The 23,587-nt window shown below is 40.5% G+C and overlaps 1 protein-coding gene across 3 annotated transcripts in view; it reads left to right on the top strand.

Moving 5' to 3' along the window:
- The window catches only part of LOC115796485 (cAMP-specific 3',5'-cyclic phosphodiesterase 4B-like), a 51,435-nt gene that overhangs the window by 11,943 nt on the left and 15,905 nt on the right, over positions 1–23,587 (top strand). Inside the window, exons 3-8 of one of the 3 annotated variants that reach the window (XM_030752910.1) lie at positions 2,175–2,316; positions 7,704–7,951; positions 13,705–13,899; positions 14,005–14,041; positions 14,479–14,549; positions 15,393–15,442. In XM_030752910.1, the coding sequence (XP_030608770.1) occupies positions 2,275–2,316; positions 7,704–7,951; positions 13,705–13,899; positions 14,005–14,041; positions 14,479–14,549; positions 15,393–15,442 (643 nt within the window). In that variant the 5' untranslated portion in view covers positions 2,175–2,274. Of the gene's footprint in view, positions 1–2,174; positions 2,317–7,703; positions 7,952–9,213; positions 9,405–13,704; positions 13,900–14,004; positions 14,042–14,478; positions 14,550–15,392; positions 15,443–23,587 lie in introns of those variants that run through there. The other 2 variants (XM_030752911.1, XM_030752912.1) reach the window with 2 other exon arrangements.

Genomic DNA, 23,587 nt, shown 5'->3' with positions numbered 1-23,587 from the left:
CTTACAATCATGTAGGGACATATAACTGAGTACCATTTGAGTTGCTGCCATGAACTTTTGGCAAAACGGACTAGCCTGCTGCATAATTTTTCCACTTTGACTTCAGGGTGTCTTTGAATTCAGCCCTCAATTTCGTTACATCACGTGACATGGCATCCTTTCATTCCTAACGCATTACCCAGTCGATATCAATATAGATATCCTGCATGCTTTATTTCCCATTGAGATCTGATGTATTCAAAGTGTTCTTTTTTTTGAGCAGTGTACTTAAAATAAATAAAGATTTATCACATAATAAACGTAAGTGCATTTATCACACCTTCAAATTCTTAAGCTTAGAACCAGAAGCTTCAGAGTAGTGCCAATAATTAGAATGTCCTTAGAGAGGGACAGGTGGACCCTGTTATGACAATAAGGGTCCTCTTTTTTTTTTTTTTATTGAAGTTGTCCTAAAGAACACTTAAAGGCTTTCAGGAGAAAAAGCTTGTGGATGCCTATGAGTCTTGCTGAAGATTTAAAAGGATCTCTAAATTATTTGAATGAGTCATTCCACTTTTCAGAAGAATCATCTAGAAGTGGCGTAGATTCAAACAACTGTCAATTTGTAGTAAAGAAGCAGAGTGCTGTATAAGTGGCAGTCAGTTTTCCATCATAAGAGAGGGAACTTTGAAGTCACTTTAACACCACACATATACTAGTTGATCTTTTTGAGCATCTATTAGCAAGGTTAAATCGCAGTTAGGAAATTCTCCTTTCATGCCATTTAACTTGGCAGCAGCTGGAGAGCACTAAAAGTCTCTCAGCAGTCCTACACAGACATTAACAGAAGGACACAGTGCCAGCCAAATTCAGGTTAATGTGGGTGCAACACTGTGGGGATCAATCATGACATGGAAAATATTGATTTATGCCTGTCACATTGATTAGTCAGTCATTTCTGCCTTGTGGTGATTTTCCACCAGCTGTGATCATTCTATAATTGATGAGTGTGTAGTCACTACATTCAGAGAAGCTGGCAGAGTGAACTGGGTTAAAAGCAAGTAGTCCAAGTGATACTCGCGCCAAAGCTAAAGAAGCTTGACCTTGGCCAGCTCCACCTCTCTGGACCTAATCAAGTGCCACTCCTTTGCTAACAGTAATGCCTGTCTGTTATCAGATAGAGACTTTAACCTAATGGGGAATAAAAGTGTCCATTGTTATGGTTGAGGTCAGAATAATAGGACCTACATAGATGCTGGCATTGCTGGTACACCACCATGTGCACCAATCTTTATTTCAGTTTCAGGGCTTTCTGATAGAAAGTTAGACTGTGGTTCAAACTTTAAGTGATTGTTAACTTGTTTTTTTTTTCTGTTTTGGTTTGTTGGGTTTGGCACAAACACTACTTAATTTGAATTAAATACACCATTTCACACCACATTTCCTTGTATGTGAAAGACTTTATGCCTTCTTACAGTTGCTTTTGTTTACACACTTAATATTTAAGAGGTTTTCCTACACTAGACGCAAGACTGGGAGGGTTGAGATGCTAACATAATGTAGAGCACACAATCCACAAGGGATCAGCACAAAGACGTGATCACATGCAATTCCGTGTCCATCCATCCTATAGTTGCTTCAACGAGGAATGTCACATTCAGTATGATGATGAAAGAAAGGGACCAGGCTTTATTCTTTGAGACCAAGAATGTCTGTAGAAAATTTGATGGCAACACATCATTGCTGAGATACTTCACTGTGGACCACGATGATAGACCAACTCAGTGGCATTGCCTCTCTAAGCCACTCTGCTAGCATAGATGAAAATGTTTCTAAAAGTGATTACAGTGGCTTTGGTATTAACACTGAACATGTGCTAAGCTTTACACTTCTGTTTTACACTTTCCTGCTTGATTTTTACTGCCTTCAAGTTGTGATGCCTTTCATTTTACTGCAGCATATTGTTCAAATGATGGCAATTGTAAAACAAGAAGAAAAGTAATATATTACAGCTCAGTTTCTTTGTATCAAAGTTGTAGCACTCTCTGCATGTACACCGTATAGTCAGCCTAAACTATTCAAGTCTGATGCAAGGCTAAAGCAAGTCTGACATCAACTGCAGACTGATTTACTATGATGGAGGCTATTGTTACTTTAACATTGTTCCCCACACCCTCCCCACTTCCCGTATGCAGGCGTACTGGTGAAGCTGCCCACAGCAGAAGAAGCAGGAACGACCTGCATTTTTGGAGGATCTGACACAGGGACAGAGAGTTTTGCTGAGTATCCCTCAGGATGAAGAAAAGTAGAAGTGCGCATGGAGTAACACCAGGTGATGTAAGTGCTGATTTTTCCCACCAACCATCTGTTAATTCATGAGCCCATCCATACATTCATTACCCTGCTACATGTAATTTCCTTGTATCTGAAATTCTATGTCTCACCTTTAAAGTTTGCAGTTCCACAGTTTTCTACATATTTTGTAATGTTTGATTTCTTTGTGTTTCCTTCTGAATAAACATACATTGAGCTCTAGCAAGAAAACACACAGGTGCAGTATGTCTGTGTGGCGGTCAGTGACTCATAAACAGATGACTGTACTGTACACAACAGACCACTATCTGGCAGAATACACTGCAGAGAGGGAGATGGTGTTTGTGTGTGTGTGTGTGTGGTGTGTGGTGTGTGTGTGTGTGTGTGTGTGTGTGTGTTCATGGTCAGCATGACGTGTGTGCGTGAGAAAGTGAATAAGATGGAGAGTTGAGTTTAGAAGTGAGAGGCAGAGTGGGAAGAGGATGAAGGTGTTAAAGACAGCTCACACTAGGGAAACATTTGGGGCAGAGACCGAATGGAAACCTGGATAAGAGGAGGAAGGACAAGGATCTGACAGAGGCCCATCTGCTTCTCCTCTGTGTCAGTGGTGTTTATTGCTGCGCAGGCAGGCCAGTTCATTTATGTTGACAATGTCCAACAGGAGCACAGAGGCCAAGTAAAATCCTGGATGGTTAAAGTTTTCCTGCTGTGATTGGCCTTCATAACCCTCTATCCTTTACGTATGTAAAAAGTATGATAATGGAACAATATTTAGAAACCTGCCTACTGCAAAACCTGCCCACTCTTTCAGTGTTGCTTGTTTCTTATTTAGCTGAATAGAAATATAGAACATAATGTAGTACAGTCATGTCAGGAAATAGATCATTTTTCATGTTTACTTTCATGCCAGCATTTTTCTCTAACAGTGGACAACATTTTTATATGTTCATAATAGGCCTGTCAAGCCCAGTTTGAACAAACATCTCATTAGACTTAATTTAGGAACAGCCTTTTGCCAAACCTTATTGTTGTCAGTCATTTCTTTCCCTTGCTACAGAAAAAACAAAACAAAAAAATGCACCACTGAATTCAATCAGTGAAACCACTACACCTCGATCATGTGGCTGATTGCAAACACAACAGGCTAAGTGTTGTTGTTTAGCGTTTCCACTGTTATAAATTGATGAAGGAAGTTGATGTTGCCTGCTTAAATACTCACTCACCGTCCACTTTGTTAGGTAGCTGCTTGTGAAGCAAATGTCTCATCAGCCGATCACATGGCAGCAACTCAATGCATTTTGGCATGTAGGCATGGTGAAGACGACCCGCTGAAGTTCAAAGTGAGCATCAGAATGGGGAAGAAAGGTGATTTAAGTGGCTTTGAACGTAGTGGTTGTTGATACCAGAAAGGCTGGTCTTGAGTGTTTCAGAAGCTGCTGATCTACTGACAGAAGTGACAGAAGACCACTTTGAGCTGATAGGAAGGTAAAGTAACTCGTTATTGTATCAGCTTTCCAATAAGCCGGTACTTGGCGCCACATTACCTGAGCTGCTTCTGATGCATGCTCCACGGCTGTGCGCTCAAACACTTGACAAGTCCAAACATCTTTGCCTCAACTTCGTCTTTATTGTTTGTGACAGACAATATGCAGTTCTTGTATCACTAGTTGAGCATTAGTTGTCAATGCTGACATACCTGACACAGACAACACGGTCAAAAACTGTTGTGCTTCCCCAGTATTGCACCTGAATGAATGAACCCCATTCCTGTATAAATGCAGCATCTCTGAATGCACAACATGTTGAACCATGAGGCAAATGGGTTACAATAGCAGAAGACCACACTGGGTGCCACTCCTGTCAACTGATAACAGGAAACTGAGGCTACAATTCACACTGGCTCAACAAAATCAGATAATAGAACCTGAAAAAACGTTGCCTGGCTAACCATGATAACACACCGTATCACAAAGCTCGAATCACCTCAAACTGGTTTCTTGAACCTGAATGAGTTCACTGTATTCAAATGGCCTCCAAAGTCACAACATCTCAGTCCAGTAGAACACATTTGGGATGTGGTGAAACATCAGATTCACATCATGGATGTGCAGCTGACAAATCTGCAATAACCGGGTGATTCTATCATATTAATATGGACCAAAATCTCAGAGGAATGTTTCCAGCACTTTCTCGAATCTGTGCCATCAAAAATTAAGGCAGAAAAAAGGGCTTCCAACCCCGTACTAGTGTGGTGTAGCTAATAAAGTGGCTGGTGGGTATACATCCTACACAGCAACCAGCTGGTGTAGCTGGTATGTGAGAATTTGGCTGTGGCAGTATTTTCACCAGTGCAAAAAAAAAATATTTTAGCCATAATATAATATATCCAAAGTCAACCAAGCTACGTCAGACTAGAATCTGCACTTCTTGGTGTTGCCAGCGGTATTCCCTCCAACTGTAATTTAGATTGGACATTTGTCAGAAAAGTGAAGAACAGACGCTGACACACAAACAAAGATTCCTTTATTTATTCAAGAGGTTTTTTTTGTTGTCTTTCATATGTTTGTTCTAATTCTGTCCGTTTTCAAGCTAAAGGTGTGTTTATTTGTTTCTCAGAAACGATTAATAGGTCATTGAGCTCAAATTTGCTATGCTGTACCATTCGATGGCTCCTACCTTTCTTTCAGATTCTATAGCACTCAAATAATTAAAGCAGATTCTTTTCTCCCCTTTTTTTGCTGCAAGGTTTAATAATTTAGTCACTACATAAAACGATGCTGTTAGAGCTTCACTCCTAAAGCCGACTCTTTTATGATCACCTTCTCCTAAAAGGCTTTTTGGAAGTGCCTCACAGAACACTGGAGTTGTTTCGGCTCTGCAGCTGAGGAAGCCCTTTCATCTTCACGGAGAAAACACCCACTCCACCTCTGTTTGACTCTGCAGCTGCACTACCTTCGTCTCAGATTCATTGCTTTCCCTTTCATCTCAGTGTCTTTCCTTTTATGACCATATTCCAACACATATTACAAATCTATGTTTACTAATCTTTTGAGCCCTTAAATTATCAACATCCTTACCTCGACTCCTGGCTTATACTGTGTATCCAAGGTAAATTGGCAGTTTCCTCTGTCTGATGCCAAGACAAGAGATCAGTGAATTCCATAAAATTACATAGTGAGACATCAGATGCAGTCAATAAACAATTAATAAATGATTTACTCAATAACGCTGGCATATTGACAAGAGACTGTGTAGTTCTCTGTTTGACAAGTGGTTTAGTGAATGGAACAGACCTGGATTGTTTGTCTGGACAGTTTGCCTGATTTAATTATCACCTGTTTTCCTGGGAGAGGAGGAATATATCTTAAAAAGACCGGAGCCATATATCACGCAAATTGCATTGCATAGAATGAGCGGGGGGGAGTCAAGAGCAGCGTGTTTACTGACAGTCAGAAAGGACCGCTGACTCCCACTCTGCCTGTGGTTTCTCCAGCAATCTCGTGTTCACTCTGTCATTCAGAGTCTTTTCCTTTCCTGTTCTCATTTTGTTTGCAGGGTACATCCCTGCTATTACTGTCAGTCACGTTGATTGGAAAGAGGAAATGAAATGACTTCATCCATCTGTCATTTCTCCCTTTAGACAGACAGCGATCTGTCTACACGTCAATGAAATAGTATCTATATTTTTTCCAAGCTCTGTGTGTGTGTGTGTGGCTGCCCTATAGTGCCTCTGATTGGGTTGTGTTTAGGGGGTTAGGTTGATGTGTGACTCATGATGAATGATATTTGGTTGGTTTAGGTGTGAGGAGTGAATCAAAGGTGCAGTAGGGCACGAGCCATTGAGTAAGTAACTTTTCCCCTCGTGCTATTTTAATTTCAACAAATGAATAAGTCTGTATTTTGTTATTTTTTTTCAGCACTCAGTTTTCATATTTCTATACACACAACTGAGCTTGCAGAAGAGGGGATGTGTGCAAAATTAAGTCATTACAGTTTTCAAAATTACAGTTTTCAAAATAGGACCTAGTGTTGCCTTTTCTGCTGGTCACTGGAGCACAACTGCTACACCTTAAGGCTGGACCTCAGTCATTTCTAAACCCTGGTTATGGCCCTGGTTTCATATCAAAATGGCAGCTGTGAAAACAGGTCTGTTTGAAGCCATTTAGAAACATTGTCATCATTACATAGCTTGTCCACTAGAGAGCACTAAGTTCATTTTTTAACTAAAAATGTTCTGTTTGTTCACAGTTCTCTTTAAAAAATAATAAGACTGCTGTTTATATGAAGCACTGATATTAGAAAATACACTGTGGGACAACAAATGAGTATTTGCCTCGAAAATCAGATACTGGTTGGGTTAAAGAGCCTTAGCGTTGGTAAACAGTGGAAGCTTTCAGTCTGGATCACAGCGAGGTCAGATTGCAGCTTCACGCCTTCCTCTTCTCGCACTAGTTGACTTGCTGTCAGCTTCTGTATTTCTCACTCTGCTTGTCTGTCCTGTGGCCACAGACATTAAAAAGAAACAAATACTGATTACCTCAGTCACATTCCAGGAATTCCTCAGTCCCTGTCCCTCGACCGCCCACACCCCCCATTATTTTTGTGCTCCGTATGCTGCCTGAAATCATCTGATGTGTTTAATTTCTTCTTGCATGCTGTGAACATAAACTGTTTGATATATGCAGAATGAGCTCTGGCAGCCTACTTCTGCTTTCTCAGAACCCTGACTTGTTTACAACCCATCATTTCAATGAATCACTCTGGGATCCACACCGGACCTTCACACTAAGGGAGCCACATTAAACATACAATTGATATTCCGCACGGCTTTATAGACGGATCCGCTGGCATCTTTGGTGTCAAGGTCCCAAACATGATCATTATTTATTTATTAATTTATTCGTATTCGTATTCAACGTGTTGGCAATAACCACGACTGGAAGCTTTATGTTTTGCAGTTGACTTAAAACCTGAAGCCTGAATTATCGTGAATTAGGCACAAATGGTCACCTGGGCTCGAGATTTAGTGGTCAGGGGTCACATGACTTCACAAAACACCTGTTTTGGCCACAACTCCTGCTACGTGTGCAAATTATGGCAAAATATAAAACAAAATATTTAATAAAGTAATGACATCTGTGTCCAAAAGGTCAAAAGGTCAGACATGGATGTTAACTGCAGTTTCACTGGCCTGCAGTCTTAATTCTAGTTCCATCCATCCATCCATCTTTGTTTTTTAAAACTAATTCTTTTCCATTGATTTTATTTTATCATCTTATTTGTAGGATTTGTTTTTGTCTCTCACAATCACACTGATAGTCACATTTTATCCATTTAACGTTTTCTCTTCCTTATGCCCTTCATGATTGTTTCATATCAAAGGTAATCATTCATTATCTCCTGTCTGTCAGGAAAATAAGGAGCCCGCTGTAGGACAGTTTTCCACAGGCAACACTCTCGGGGTGGAGGTGTGCAAAGTCCACAGGCGGTTTTCTGGCAATCTGCAGCTGCCTCCGTTGTCATGGCGACAGGCAGAGAAGGAGAGGGAAAGGGGAAGGCCACTCACACCAGAAGAAGATCCTGTGACCTGTACCAGACCCACAAGCCTGCCCATCTTCTCTCTGCCTCGCATCGACATCACGCAGGCTGACCCCGACAGGTGAGGCTCCGATAAACACAGTGATTCAGCACTCACACATTTTAAAAGGCGGCACTGATGCTGAGGGAAATATTATTTCCACATGCTTCTCAGTGTTTCTGCTTGCATTTTCAGATCTATAGTTTTTGCTTTGCTTCAGTAATAGCATGGTATTTTGAGAGCAGCAGCGCAGCTTGTGTGGCGGGTAACAGTGGGAGGCTGGTGTTTCCTCCCATCTAGAGCTGACATTAGGTTTGCAAATAAGCAACAAAGTTTGTATTTATGCATTTATTTCAACAGTCTTCAGCACCTTGGTTTCTTCTTCATTATAGTGATATTTTTAACCCTGTCCCCTTGTGACAGAACACACTTTGCTCATTTCTGAGGTTTCAGAATTTAACTGCAGTATAGTTTTTGGTTCCTAGGCTGAGGAGCAATAACAGACTGCTGGTCTGTGCAAGCATAAATCCATCCACACAGTGATGCAACACTCACACATTCATAGCCCTGGGGGGGGGGCCGGAGCCTGTCCTGGCATAGGGTAGAAGGTGGAGGTACACTTTTGACAGGTCGCTGGTCGATTGCAGGACTAATTGTTGAGACAGACAACAATTCATGCTCACATTCACGCCTGTGGCAAATTTAGTCACCAGTCAAACTAACATGCGTGACTGTGGACTGGGAGAAGCTGAAGGCTGAAGGCGGAGTACCCGGAGAGAACCCATGCAGACACGGGGAGAACACGCAAACACTTTTATGTGGCTGAATGGCAATTTTCCATGTGTATTTGATCAGTACTACACACAGTTCTGGCCTCTCTTCAGAGATCTGTTGTCTTTTGGATTTATTTTATCTGTTGTTCTGTGTATTATCTGTTGCTTTTATCTCTATAACACTTATCCTCTGGCCCAGTGCTTTTTAAAGGCATGGGCAGCATTTATCTGGATTACAGGTCAGGAGCAGGGAAACTTGTGCTCTGTTCATTGCACAACACTGGAGACACTCCATAACCTTTTGCTTTGTTTTTCAGCTACTTTTGAGTAGCCAATCAGCTTGTTGAGGCTTCTGTTCATGTCGATTAGCATTATCAATAATGAGGGATTGTCTGGACAGTATCAACCAATGAAAACTAATGATAAGTTTAGCCATATTTATTTGATTTGGTGGTTGAATATTTTAGTGCAGTATCATGAGTTCAGTCTCAGTGAAGTAAAGTACGCTGCCTTATGCCTTACTGAACTCCGTATTTTATTTAAAGGAAAGGCTTGTCACTGTCCTGCATCATACTTAGTTGTAAGGCGGACTCTGTAATGGAAGATAATGGAGAACTCAAAGGGCTCGGGTTGGGCCAGGCAGACCGTTGCAGTGATGCTTCTGGTAATCCTGGCCAGAAACTCTCACAGAGATCTTCTGGCAAGCAGGCAATGATCAAACGCCTTCATCGATACAGACGCTTCACTGTAGCCAGCGCATGGTAAGGGTTTCTTTTTCAGGAGTGCTTAGGAGAGCAAGAAATAGGTGGAATAGAGGAGTGAAACTCAAGTAGCTGTTCTGAGTTTGCTTTAATTGTCAGCTTTACTGTGTTTTTTAAGAGCTGCAGCAGGTAGTGGTGATGCTGGATTTATTCAGTACCTCATGCAGACCCTTATTTAGCAGCAGTTTATTTCAGGTTGTCAAAAATGTCCCTGCTCCAGGGTGAGTTAGAGCCCAGGAGAGTCAATCTTTTTTTTTCAGATGATTCATTGGTGTGGAAAAATACCCCGGAAAAAGACCCTGGAATAGCACAAAAAAGAATAAAGGCTATTGACAGGAAACAGTCCCCTTTGTGTCATAAATTACATGAAGAGAAGTTTATTTATATAGCCCAAAATCACGAGTTTATCACTGTGAGCTTGCAATAAAACACAGTTACAAAGAATATTTAAACAACACTTCATTAGGGCAAAAGTGTGAGACAAATCAGGAAGGCCAAAACAGGAGAGACTCCTCTCCTGGACCATCGTGAGTGTTGAAATATTCCGATGATGAAATTCACCCTTGGGGCATTATTTCATCACTAATGTTTCAGTTCTTCAAATATTTTAAAAAGTACACGCTGGGCAGAGTAGAGTGCCGGGACTTCTCTTCTGGGATGTACTCACATGGATGTGTGTTCACTGTGGTCACTCCTGTTGTTTTTTATAGACTGCAGCATAATTCTCTCTTCTGTTTCCCTTCTTAAATAAACCCTTCTGTTACTGCCACAATATCTAAATTGGGATTCATCAGAAAACAGGATTTACTTTTCTCAGTCATCCCCTGTGAACACCCGTCTTATCCAGTCCAAAAGAGTTAGCTTTGTATTTCCTCTCGAGAAAGTGTGTCAAAGTGAAAAAAAGCCTGCTGATCATACTTTAGAATAGAATAGAATAGAATAGAATAGAATGCCTTTATTGTCATTATACAGGATGTACAATGAGATTGGAGGGCCACTCCTGTTCAGTGCCATGTAACAGAAAATCAAACTCTCTAAAATGAAAATAAAAATATTATAAAAATATTATAATCTAGTATAATCAATATGATCGAGAGATATACAGAAATAAACAATGTGTAAAATATACAAAAAATAGAATGTATAAAAATATATACATACATACCTACATGGTGCATCTGTACATTGTAAAGAAAGTAAGTGCGTGTATACATATAATAATGAAGATGATGAATATTGCACTTGGTGAATGAATATTGCACTAGTGAATGAATACTGGATTATTACACAATATAGGAGTGATAGATATTGTTCAGTATGAATAATATAATATTGCACAGAGATGTGGGTGTTGCACAGTTACAGTGGGTGAGTGTGTGAGTTCAGGGTGGTGATTGCTCTGGCGAAGAAAACTGTTCCTGAGTCTGTTTGTTCTGGCTTTGATGCACCTGTAGCGCCTGCCAGAGGGCAGCAGGTCAAACAGGTCAAAGCCAGGGTGTGAGCTGTCCTTGATGATGTTCCTGGCTCTGCTGATGCAGCGGGAGGTGTAGATGTCCATCAGGGAGGGGAGAGGGCAGCCAACGATTCTTTGTGCTGTCTTGACTACCCTCTGAAGGCCTGACCCTGTCTGCCTCAGTGCAGCTGCCGTACCATACATACAGATACACCATACAGGTGTATCTGTATGTATGGTACGGCATACACCATACAGATACATCTGATCTAATTTTCCAGAGTTTAGAGTATCATGCACCTCCAGAAAAGCAATTTGACCTTATTTATGATTCACTTCCCCGCTATCACAGTGCTACTTAGTGAGTTATGTCCAGCTGGAACAGACTTATGAGAAAATCTGACATTTTGGTCAGTTCTACCATAAATTATCTTTGAATTTATTGCTAGTCTAGAAGTTACTCCTTCATTTTACTGCTCCGTAATCTCTTGTTTTTAAATGTTATTCAAAGCCTCAGATTGAATATTTCCAGGCTTCTGTGGAAATCCGATCCCACTGTATATATTTAAATAGGAAGGCTTTTAGTTAAAAAGTCCTCTCAGATAATTATAGAAGACTCTGGTTCTATTCAGTCTTCCAAATGTTAAGTCTAATAATACATCATCTTCTATTGGAAGTAGAGCATGGTAATAATGTTGGACATAATGTAGCTTTAATAATGCCTCTTATCCATTTAGCCTGCTAGTTTTCCTCTTTACTTCACAACATGGGAGTTGATGACCACACAGTCACACACAGATGATTTTTCTCATTTGGGAAAATGTATACAGTGTACATTAACTATAATCTCCAAAGTTGGCAAACAAATGAGAATCAGGATTTTCAACGTAATCCCGACGTCCCACTGTAAAGTCTTGTCGACGCTGTGTTTTAATACAGAGGGATAAAGGACAGGCGGTCAGATAAACAGAGCGACTGCTAGTCCTGTTTCCTGCGCTTCAGCCCAGATCTGCTTGCTGGCGTCTGCCAGGCCTACGTTATTCCCGCACGTGGCCTGTTACTGGACAGAGAAAGGGGGGCTGTGAGTGAGTGGATGAGTGAGCGGCCACAGTGTCACTGTTTTTTGTTGCTCGATGTGGAAGTGGAAGAGACGAAGAATGTTTCGAAGGTCTCCTAGGTGCAGAGCTGGGCATTTTGACTTCAGCGAGGAAGTGGTCAGCAGGGCACACCTCTCAGCTCCAAGGTGATGTTTCAGCAGTTTTATCTCCTTTTTCTTTTTTAATTCCTTTTTTTTTTTTTTATTGCAGTGAGTGTTTTATAGTATATGCCTATTTTTTTCTTGCTGCATGTCAATATTTTAGAACAGTAACTTCACTGGTAGGTTTCAACATGATTTCTTTTAACCTTGCTGTACTTTACCTTTACCTCACCTACACTGTACCACACAGTTGTTGAAAGTTCTGCAGTTTGTTGGGACCTAAAGAAATTGTGTTGATAAACTGCAGTTTCCTCCCTGGTTCGCAGAAAGAGATTAGATTGCTTTAGTTAAAATACGTTAATGTTTTGTGAAGCCAAATGATGCAAAAATGCAGCTGGTCGTCCTGCATGTGTGTAATCAGAGTTTTCACATTAATCTGAGCTTCTCTGGCAGAGGTGTGGGGGCCGAGTGTCTCAGTGGGACACGCGCCCAGTTAATCCCACATGTCGGAGAAATTAGAGAGGCGGGCTTTAATGTGGAGCAAAAGCGAAGTGGTGCTTCTAATTCAAGGGGACGAAATAAGATGTCAGTGTGGGTTTAATGTGCTGTATATGCACATTTATTCAGATCCGACTTGTATGAAAATATTGATCGAGTTAAGCTCAGGATTTAAAGAGTTATTTTTCAATTCACGGTTTGTGGCATCTGTTATTCCTGCCAGGCGTTGACAGCTTGACCTTACACCTCTAAACTCCTGTCCATCTGACCCAATCCTCTGGTTACACAATAGCTCATCCTTGTCCTCCTGCACAAACTCCATGGTGACAAACAGATTATATCTCTCTGTGCATCTGTGGTGGTTTGAATCAAACAATTATGGAGAGAGATTGCAGATGTTTACTTTTCTATGTGGATCAAAAAGCATGTTGGTTGGATTTTGCCCTGAACATAAGTTCTCTGCTGTTTCTGTTCATTTTTATTTATTTATTTTTTTACATTTTAAGACATATGAATATATTATTTTGGTATAGGCCACAAATTCTACAATATGGTCAATTTGTTAGACGCCATGTCCAAATACATTCATCTCAAACTCTGAGACAAGGTGCTTAAGATGTAGGTGGATACTCAGTTACAAACAGAGTTAGTAAAAAAAGCAAAAATATGCCTAGAAAATAAGGAGCCGCTCACTCTCGGCATATCATTTCTTCACTACAGAGTTTGAATGGAGCTGTCATGGACAGTGTTCTGGTAAGAAACAAACCAGACCAGCAGGTTACAGTAAAACCAACCCTGCTCGAACAGACAGTAAAGCATACTTAGTTAATGAGTATAATAGTTTTGTTTTTCAGCTGTGGATGAATGGATGAGTAATTATTTTAGGATTTATGCAACCATCTATTTCCTGAATAGGATTTGTCAGCATGTTGTGCAAGCCGGTGCTTAGTGGTAGATTACTGAACTTATTTTCGTCATGATGACGATTTAAAAGTCAATTCAGAATAAGACTGATGATGAATCAGACTTGGTTAGATTAATACTTTAAAAATAATAGGTTTAAGAACTTGTATTAATTTGTTGCTGCATTGTAATATATCAGATTCTGATATATCCCCCCCCCCCAATTGTTGTTTGCTTGCTTCTCTTAGTTTTGAAGGGGAGAATGGCCCATCAGTGTGCTGCAGCCCTTCAGACCCTCAGGCGTCCCCAGGTTCGGGTCTGGTTCTTCATCCCAATCTGGCATGCCACGGCCAGCGCCGAGAGTCCTTCCTGTACCGCTCTGACAGCGACTATGAACTATCACCAAAATCCTTGTCCCGAAATTCTTCCATTGTTGGAGAATTGTGAGTTGTTTTATCACAGCATTGTGACATTACACTCATCCATCAGATGGTTGTTTGTTTGATTGTTTGTGTAATTTTCTTTGCTTTCATTACCTTCAATTTCAGGCATGGAGAAGACTTGATTGTGACACCGTTTGCCCAGGTAAGAGCTTGTCATAGCTCAATAGATCAAGTACAAAGAACACTAGTTAGCTCATTACATAAAACACAATTTCTCCCAGTGGCTTTTGGATGCAAAGCCCCCACAGAGCTATACTGAACTCTTTGCCCCCTGGTGGCCATAAGGTAGTATGCGTGACAAAAGAACAATAATTGTCTACTCGGATTCACCAACTTAGAGATTCATTTAGAGATTCATCTATTGAGGAAAACAAGATAGAAATATTCAGTGTCAGATAAATTTACAGTACTTTGCCACCAGACTAGTCATAAGGTCACAGAATCACACTTCTTTATGCACTTTTTAAACACAAGGTCAAACATCTAAGTCAAGTAACAATAGTTACTCTTCATGTTCTCTATACTATTTTATTTTTGCACGTTCTTTCTCTGGGATCAATCTTTTTATTTTCTCTTTAGGTTCTGGCAAGTCTCCGGACTGTTAGGAACAACTTCACCACCTTGACAAATGTACAATGTGTATCTAATAAGTAAGTGGGCTTATTATCTTCTTGTTTTTATGACCATGTAATGCAGAAGGCCAGGTAAAGTTTCTGTACTGAGAGCTTTTCTGATCCACAATATATTTATTTATTTGTTCAGAAAAATCTGCATGTGGATTTAAATTTCTGGACCAATAAGCCACACCATTACAATCACATGGGGACCTCTGTTTGTGTCCTGTGATGTTTCCTACCACAAAGTAGGCAGCAGATCCTTTGGGTAATGCGGGATGAAGAATTGGTGGCTCTCTTGTTCTCTTGGTTATGTTGGTTGAGACATTCTTCAGCAGCTTTTGGGGTGTGGTGTTGCCAGTGGTGTTGCCACTGTATCAAGATAATCAGTGTTGTTGCTCATCGGTATCTGTTGAGGATGTCCTCCACTTGGGGGCACCAAAGCATCAGAAACATTTGTAATGTTATGGGTTTCTGAAGATGTCTCTCAAATAGAAATTCATGTGCTGGCAACACCAAACTGGACACGGTGACATTTAAATTCTAATTTTTGTTTTTATGAGAGGCACTGACTTAATCTTTTACATGGAAGTGCATGCACGCTTCTTGTGATCACTGAATTGGGTCAGTGGCTGCAGTTGCATCACATTTGTCATTTGTCAAAGATGCACACTGAGTCAATGTGATCTCAGAAAAGAGCGTCACTGTAAGCCTGACACTGGTTCAGGGAATCAAGGGAGCTGTTTTGTGTTTATGCAATGGCAGCATAACATAACATAAACTGTGGCTGAAACCAAATGAGAATAAATAAATAAATAATGGAACCATTTGTCGGGGCTCCCAATTCTTAAAACTTACTGAATTATTTCTGTGTTGCAGGAGGTCTCCTGCTACAAGTCAGCCCCATGTCACCAAAGTGTGTCTGTCGGGTAAGTGATAAGCCTTCCATTAGATAAGAGAAGAAAGGGAAGTTCACAGCCACCCTCATTGTGATGAGTGATTCTAGGAAATGTTGAACGCTGCAGTGTATATACAGTGTTAACTGCCTGTGCTGTTTATACTGTTGCAGATTTGCAATTTCTCAGATTTCAAATTCCAGGTTTTGATGCTTGTGAAAAACAATGCTCATTATCTTTCAAAAAGAAACCGTAATGCATTTGCAGAGATGAGGATTCTTGAGTGGGACTGAAGTCTGCACAGCTGTAAGCAAAAAGTAAAAAAAAAACATTTAAAGGAAGTTTCAAACACATAATATGGATGTGTCATACAGTGGATTACTTATTTCACACCTCTGTAGTGATAAATAGATTGTGCCTTTGCAAACACAGCACACATTTGCATGAGGGACTGTGTCCTCATGTAGATTTCCATATAAAACATTAAATTAGATGCAAGGTTAAAACATTATCTCTGACTCTTTTATCAAATGCAAGCAGCAATCTTTTGAGTTATTCATGAAGGAAAATATAACTTGTTAACACACAAACAATTCCTGTAAGGTGACATTTTAGAGGCACAGAAGGAAAACAAGTGTGAATACCACAGAAACATTTACATGTTACAGGTTCAGAACAGGTAGAATGCAACAAGTGAACAAAAGGAGGAGGGAGGTGTGGGTATTGGCATACCTGTCAAGTTTTTGTATTTAAAATACGGGAAACTAGAGGTCACTATATGACGTCATTACCTAATTTGCATAATTGTTAATTTGGATGTACTGTAGTTGCAATCGAGGCTGCAGGAGCAGAAAAACATCTTTGGAGAGACAAAAAGTGAAGAAAAAAAAAAGCACCATAACTATGTTTAGAACTACAAATAAACTTTATGAAATAACTTAATAACTTTAATGCTTTGCCTAGACCCACATTACATAGATCAATTTTGTCCCGTATTGTTTAATGTTAGAATATCATATTTAACGAAAACACTGTGACTGCTAATTACATTCAACTCTCATCCTTTATCTGGACCACTGTTGCCAACTTGTGTAAGAGAACTCGCTGTCGGCTGTCTCAAAGGTTGATAAAGGCCGAAGCGAGGACCGGGGATGAGAGCGGAGGGAGCGGGTGGGCAGGCTCGGTGTTTAAGTGAGGTTCGGGGGTTGGAGGGTGGAGACAAAGTGAGGTCTGAGCGATGCCAAAGTGTATGAAGGGACACAGTAAGAAGGCTTCATGTCCACAAAACATGGTGACAGCGGAGGATTTCGCTGTCGCTATATCGCTTTATGGGGCAAAAAAAACAAACAAACAAAAAAAAACGTTAAGTTGGCAACACTGAGCCCTAGCGCGGATTCCTTTACTCTACTAAACTAAACCGGAAACACGTCACCGAACTCTGTGAAAAGGGCGCACTGAGGTCCAGTTGTTTTTACGTCGGCACTAACCTAGTGATAGTGACAATTCAGTTTGGAGCGGCACAGAAATGCTTTTAAAAATGAAAATTGAAAACTGAAAATACGGGAAAATAAAAATACGGGATGACGCCGGGACAGAGGGGTAAAATACATACTTGACAGGTATGTATTGGTACTCGCTACACTGGTTCTTCAAGCTCAGTTGACGTCAGCATGGCCTACACATGGGTGCTCTCTACTTCCCATCAGCACAGATGGCCTGTGAGGAGTGTCCCACAGCAGGAAAAAAAAAAACAACACAACTGCGAGTCTCTTATTGTCCTTCCTCCTCCACACTTCTCACAAACCATGACCTCCAAGTAATCAGTGCAGAGTGAAACTATCTCTCTGGTTTCCATCATGACGCATGAGGAAGATAAAATAAGAAAAACAAATTTGAAACCTGAGACAAAGAACTCTTAAGTTTATATGCTGTATTTCTGGTCCTATCATATCACTGCTCTCAACTGTCTATATAGAGAGCATAGAGTACACCTGCCACTAAATAATGATTGTTTAGTTTGTTCAGGACGCAACTACTACAATTAACAATATCACAATGAAAGGTGCCATCATATCCTCCCTTGTGCTGCTTTCTGTCCCATTTTCCTTGACTCTTTGACCGGAAAAGGAGAACAGATTTTTCCTGTTTTGCCTCTCTGTTTTCAGTCAGGCAAAATCCCCAGTAGTGGAAAAGAAAGGGTACCTGCGTCTTTCTGGGCATGAGCTCAGCATAAATGAGTGCGCACTTACACACTCTGAATACCTCTATAAAGGGATTCAGGACGGACACAGCGAGGCTCAATAAAAGTCAAGAGAGAAGACGATGTGGTCGCACATGCACACAGTGGCGTCAAGACGGATCAGGAGGGTTACCAGATTGTTGCTGGGAGTGACGTACGAGAGAATGAAAACACAGTAAAGGTCAGAGAGAGAGAAAGAGATAATAATCTGGCAGTATGGGAGTAGCAGGAGCATATCAAATTGGATGAAATAAACAAAAAGAGCACAACTGTGACCACAGCCAGTGGGTGAAAGGGCTCAGTGAGTAGAAAATAAGAAGCAGGGGGCATACTAAGAATCAGCTCAGCAGCAAATGCGTCACTGCAGGCTGTTTACACTCTTAAACATCTTACTCCAGTAACGTGACAGGATTGAAGTTTTCCTTCATATGAGTTTGCAATTTATGATTCACTAACCAAACTGGCCCCCATCACATGCAGTCTCGTGAGCTCAGCAAGCAACAAAGAGCTCACTCTTCCCCTACTGATTCAGATTACAGGCTTAGCTCTATATCATGCCTGATAAATAGTACTTTTGAGATGTTGCTTGATTATGACGTCTTTGAAAGTCAAGGGCTGGTTAATCTCCAGTGATTATTGCTAGCATTAGCCACAGATGGTATGGATGCTGGGGTTAGTCATTTGTCTGAGAGAGAGATGTAAAATCTCATAATGTACTTATGAGCGAATGTTCACCTAGACTGTCCTTCAGATATCAGAAGGGATCACTGTTCAGGGTGGGCTACCTGTTAGCTTTAGACTGGGCTTGATGAGAGAAAACTATAAATGCATTACTGCTTACTTTGTGATGAAATTCCACTATTTTGCTTGATGTGCACTGTGTGCAAGTTTAGTATTCAACCTAGTAATTTTTACTTGAGTCCCCTCTTTCAAATCAATACTAATCTGGCTTATGCTGGAAGCTAAGACAAATTTTAAAAGGTTTGACAGTTCAGCCAAATGTTAAAGTAGTAAAAAGAAGTGTTACGTATAAGAATAAATGTATTCTCTATTTTCCTAAGACTTGGAAAGAAATATAAATACTCATTTCATATATACAAGTTAAACACACTTTTAAAAAATTAATATAAATATCCATGGAGGGTCACACAGACCTCTACAGACAAGGCAAAGCACCCTGGCTGCCATAAGGTGTCAGGATCAAATCCTTGGACTGTCAGACCCTACGCTGGTGCAGTGGGCCCTGCTTTCCTCCTGGTGCACAACAATGCCCACCCTCATGTGGTGAGAGTATTCAGGCAGTTCCTTGATTGGGGCCTTGACACTGTCAGGCATGCACACAAGCACGTGGGGGACATACAAGCTACTGAGTATCATTCTGAGTTGCTGCCATGAAATTTTGGCAAAATGGACTAGCCTGCTGCATAATTTTTGATTTTTGAGGTGTCTTTGAATTCCACCCTCTCTGTAAGTTGATCATTTTCATTTCCATCAAACCATGTGGCATCCTTTAATTCCTAACAAATTTAACCAATCCATATCAATACAGAGATCCAGCATGATTTATTTTTTGATGTGTTTTCAAAGTGTTTCTTTAATTTTTTTTTTGAGCAGTGTATAACGCCAACATAAGTAACTGGTTAGCTTAGCATAAAAGCCTGACTGTTCACAAAGCTCATAGCTCATTTATTAACATGCTAAATTACAAATTAGCCAGGATGCCATGCTGCAATTTCCTGCTGATAAAAATTAGATCTCTTATAAAGTATTTCATGCTTTTATGTTATTGTTACTTTTTGATACATTGGAGTTTTGTATCAGTTAAACCAGCCAGATGCGTTTTGGGGAGACTTTTTTCAGACAGAGACACTTTAGACCTGTTTCCACTAAAATCTCATAAAGGCATATTTTATTCACAATAGAACCCAGAAAACATACTAAATGTTTAACTGAGAACAGGTACCGTTTCAATTAAAAAAAAAAAAAAAGAGGTAATTTTGAATTTGATCGCAGGAACACATCTCAGAAAAGTTTGGACAGGAACATGTTACCACTGTATAGCATCCCCTCTTCTTTTAACAACGTTAAATGTAAATGTCTGTGAACAGAGGAGAGCAGCTGCGGGACTTTTGGGAGAGCAATGCTGTCCCATTCTTGTCTGAGGATTCTAGCTGCTCACAGGACTGCAGGCAGGCCAGTTCAGCATTTGGACTCTTATACTTTGAAGCTATGCTGTTGTAATATGTGCAGTATGCGGTTTATCATTGTCTTGCTGAAACATGCAAAGCTTATTGCTTAATGAAAAGTTACTGTAACTGGAGTACATAATTTTGAGTACAATATCCTTTAGGATACTGTTACACTGTATTGGACTTTTTTCAGTTTCAGTACCAATTAATGAAGTTTTCGTTTCTGCATTCCATGGCAGAAAACAGTGTAGCACCACTGCGTAATGATTCAACGAAAAGCCATTGGGCCCAAGAGTTAAATAATTAAAATATGCCTTTGTTTTGGGTTGCGTCAGGAAGGGCATCCTGCATACAAACTCTGCCAAATCAAACATGCGGAGCTACCCTCTATAGTGACCTCTTTGTGATGAGGGAAAAGCCAAAAGCAGCTTTTATTTTAAGTAGTTCTGTTTTTCATTTCATTTGTTGTCGCCAAAAAACAAAAAAAAAAAAAAAAGTCTGTCATTGTGAGATGCACATTTCAGGGGCTCAGTAAACCTGTTTCCAAGAATCCGGGGAAATGAATTCAACATAGCAGATGGCTGCATTGAGGCATACACATTCTTTGCTTTGATGGACACGTGACTTTGTGCGTAAACTGCAGGGCGTGGTTCCAGACAATGAGCATTACTCATTCATCTTTTGCCAGTTTTTGTAAACATGTCCAGGAAGATTAGTGATGATAGACCTAACTGAATCTAGTTATTCTGGTCATTTAAAAAGGAAGAATAATTTGTATCATTTACCACTAATTTCCTCTTTGATGAAAAGTTCCCTTTAAACTACAGCGGGAGAGTTGCAGTCAACATGTGCAGTTGTGTGTACAGTCATGGTAAAAGGCAAGTTCAAAAACAACACGGTGCAACGTGACATACAATGCAAATGCACTCAATTAATTGATTATCAGCAAGTGTGGCAGCTCTGTAAAAGCAGAAGTTTTGGCAGTTTGCTGGTCTGGAGTGTTCAGGTGTGTGTTAACACAATGCCAAGGAGAAAAGACATCAGCAATGACCTTAGAGAAACAACTGTTGTTGTCCATCAATCTGGGAAAGGTTATAACAATTTGATGTCCATCATTCTACAGTGGGTAAGATTGTTCACAATAGAACGTCCCAGCGGATTCACTCCAAGGTCAGACCGTGCAACGCTCAGAGAAACTGCAAAATACCCAAGAGCTGCATCTCAGACTTGGCAGGCCTCAGTTAGTTCATGTTCATGTCAGCACAATTAGAAAAAACTGAACAAGTATGGCTTGTTTGGAAGGGTTACCAGGAGAAATCTCACTTCTCTAAAAGAGCATGGCAGCAGGGTTTAGGTTTGCCAAAGTTGCATCTGAACAAACCCCAAGACTTCTGGAACAATGTCCTTTGGACAGACGAGACCAAAGCGGAGATGTTTGGCCATAATGCACAGCACAAACACCTCATACAACTGTCAAGCACGGTGGTGGAGGGATGATGCTTTGGGACCTGGACACCTTGCAGTCATTGAGTCGACCATGAACTCCTCTGTATACCAAAGTATTCTAGAGTCAAATGTGAGGCCATCTGTCTAACAGCTAAAGCTTGGCCAAACTGGGCCATGCAACAGGACAGGGATCCCAAGCACAGCAGAAAATCTAGAACAGAATGGCTGAAGACGAAAAGAATCAAGGTGTTGAAATGGCCCAAATTCCAGACCTCAACCTGACTAAAATGCTGTGGTGGGACCTTAAGAGAGCTGTGCATAAAAAAATGCCTGCAAACCTCAATGAACTGAAGAAATGTTGTAAAGAGGACGGTCCAAAGTTCTTTCTAATGTTCCAAATCAAATTTGCTTTTGCCCTATATAACTGAAAACATACTCGAATTCAGTGAAAGTTGCTGCAGGAGGCTTTTGTTTGTAGACTGCTTGTTGTATGAATTCTGCTGACCAATCATGTTTGAACTTTTGTTGCATGCAGGTAAACGGCTCATGTGCAAAGTAAATAAAGGGTTTAATTTCCAGAGTCACCTGCTATCCTCTGACAGTTTAGTTTTTCATTCAGTTTTTTCTTTGTTTTTAAATGATTTATCTGCCATAGCTGCAGCACTGATAAGGATGTTTTGAACCGATATCCATTATCTGTTACCTGGAAATCCATCTGCAAGTCCTGAGAAGTTGCCCCAGTGAATAAGTTAGCAGATTAACTGATAGATTCTCAGACTGAATCATTCCAAAACCAGTTTGGACGCTGTATAAAATGCAAATGAAAACTTAATGCAATGATTTAAAATGGTGAAAAAACTCCTGGTGAACAGACACACAAATGGATAGCAGAAGAGAAACTCAGCCAGAAGAACTGACCAGTCATTTTCAGTCTGGTCAGTTTGCTTCACTCATGTCTGCAGCAGCTACTCTGGTCCACAGCAGGAATCCATTTCAGGTTTTCCAGGCTCACAGCCAGAGGAGAGGATCCGGAGGGCTGGAAGCGTGCAGCCTGGTTAAGTATTTGAATTATGTCATTGACGTCAGCAGAGTCATAAACCTCCCTGCGGCCCTTCCCTCTAACTGGCCCGTGCCAACACAGCTCCATGGTGCATTGTGAACGAGCAGTCAAACAGGCCCTGATGAGGCTTTTGTGTGTGTATGTGTGTTTTTAAGCCTTTTGTTTTGATAGGCAATGAGGTTATTCCACAGTTGTAAACTGAAGCGACACAATTAGTGAGGCTTGTTTGTGAGAGAAGACCAAGAGTGGTGTGGTTTCGAGGGTTGGACCTTCTCTGATTGTCCACCGCACCTCACTGTCTTTAACCATTGTTACCTTAAAAGGAAAAACACATTCACAGCACTGTATAAAATCATCTCACATAGAGCACACCTTTCAACTCCTTATTCTTGTGACACCAGGGAAGCAATAGGTCTGTACTGTAACTTGTAACAATAGGCAAATAAGCATACTTTTCTGTGGCTCTGACAATTTTTCAAAGTTAGCATGACATTATATATACGCATGCATGCACATGCACTGAAACACTTGGAAAGATACTGAAATACAGAATGACAAACTTGCATATGCTTTTTTTTTTGGACTCCAAGACAGTTTGCACTACTGGGTTTAATTTCTATCGTACATATCACTGATAATCTAAGGACGTGCATTGTATAAAGAAAGTAAAAATACAGAATTTTTCCCAATTTTTAAAAAATTCTTAATATATAACTAATATATATAAATGATAAATTACATTATTTATGAGAGTATCGGTGTGCAAAACCACAATGTTGTTACATTTTAGTCATACAATACATTGTTCAACTCAGAAAATGTTCTGAATTCAAAGCAAATGATTGACACAAAGAGCAAAGGCTTTTGCAAGAGTAATCATGAATTTGCAAAGCGCTCTTTCCACCCTTCTCCCACTTGAACAAACTGACGTACATTGGTGGCGATACAATGGTAAATTATTGACCTGCCTCCTGTCTTAGCTCCACGTGCAACGCCAAATCAATAACAAACCACTGAATATGCGCGTGTTTCTGTGTCAAAGTGTGCATTTCTCCTTTGTGATGTGGTAAGGTCACGATGAGGAATGTGTGTTTGCGTACATGCAGATAGCTCGGATCTGTTTACATTTCTGACATTGGTGTCTTGAGCTGACCATCAGCTTTCTCTTTCCGTACTTGCCACACAAGACAAATTGGTAAATGAACTCAGGGCTTTTCAGCGTCACGATGAAACTGCATTAAAAA

This window comes from Archocentrus centrarchus, chromosome 17, assembly GCF_007364275.1.
Source record: "Archocentrus centrarchus isolate MPI-CPG fArcCen1 chromosome 17, fArcCen1, whole genome shotgun sequence".
Taxonomy (NCBI): domain Eukaryota; kingdom Metazoa; phylum Chordata; class Actinopteri; order Cichliformes; family Cichlidae; genus Archocentrus; species Archocentrus centrarchus.
Note: the sequence above shows the minus strand (reverse complement) of the source record. Positions and strands in the feature narration are given on the sequence as shown.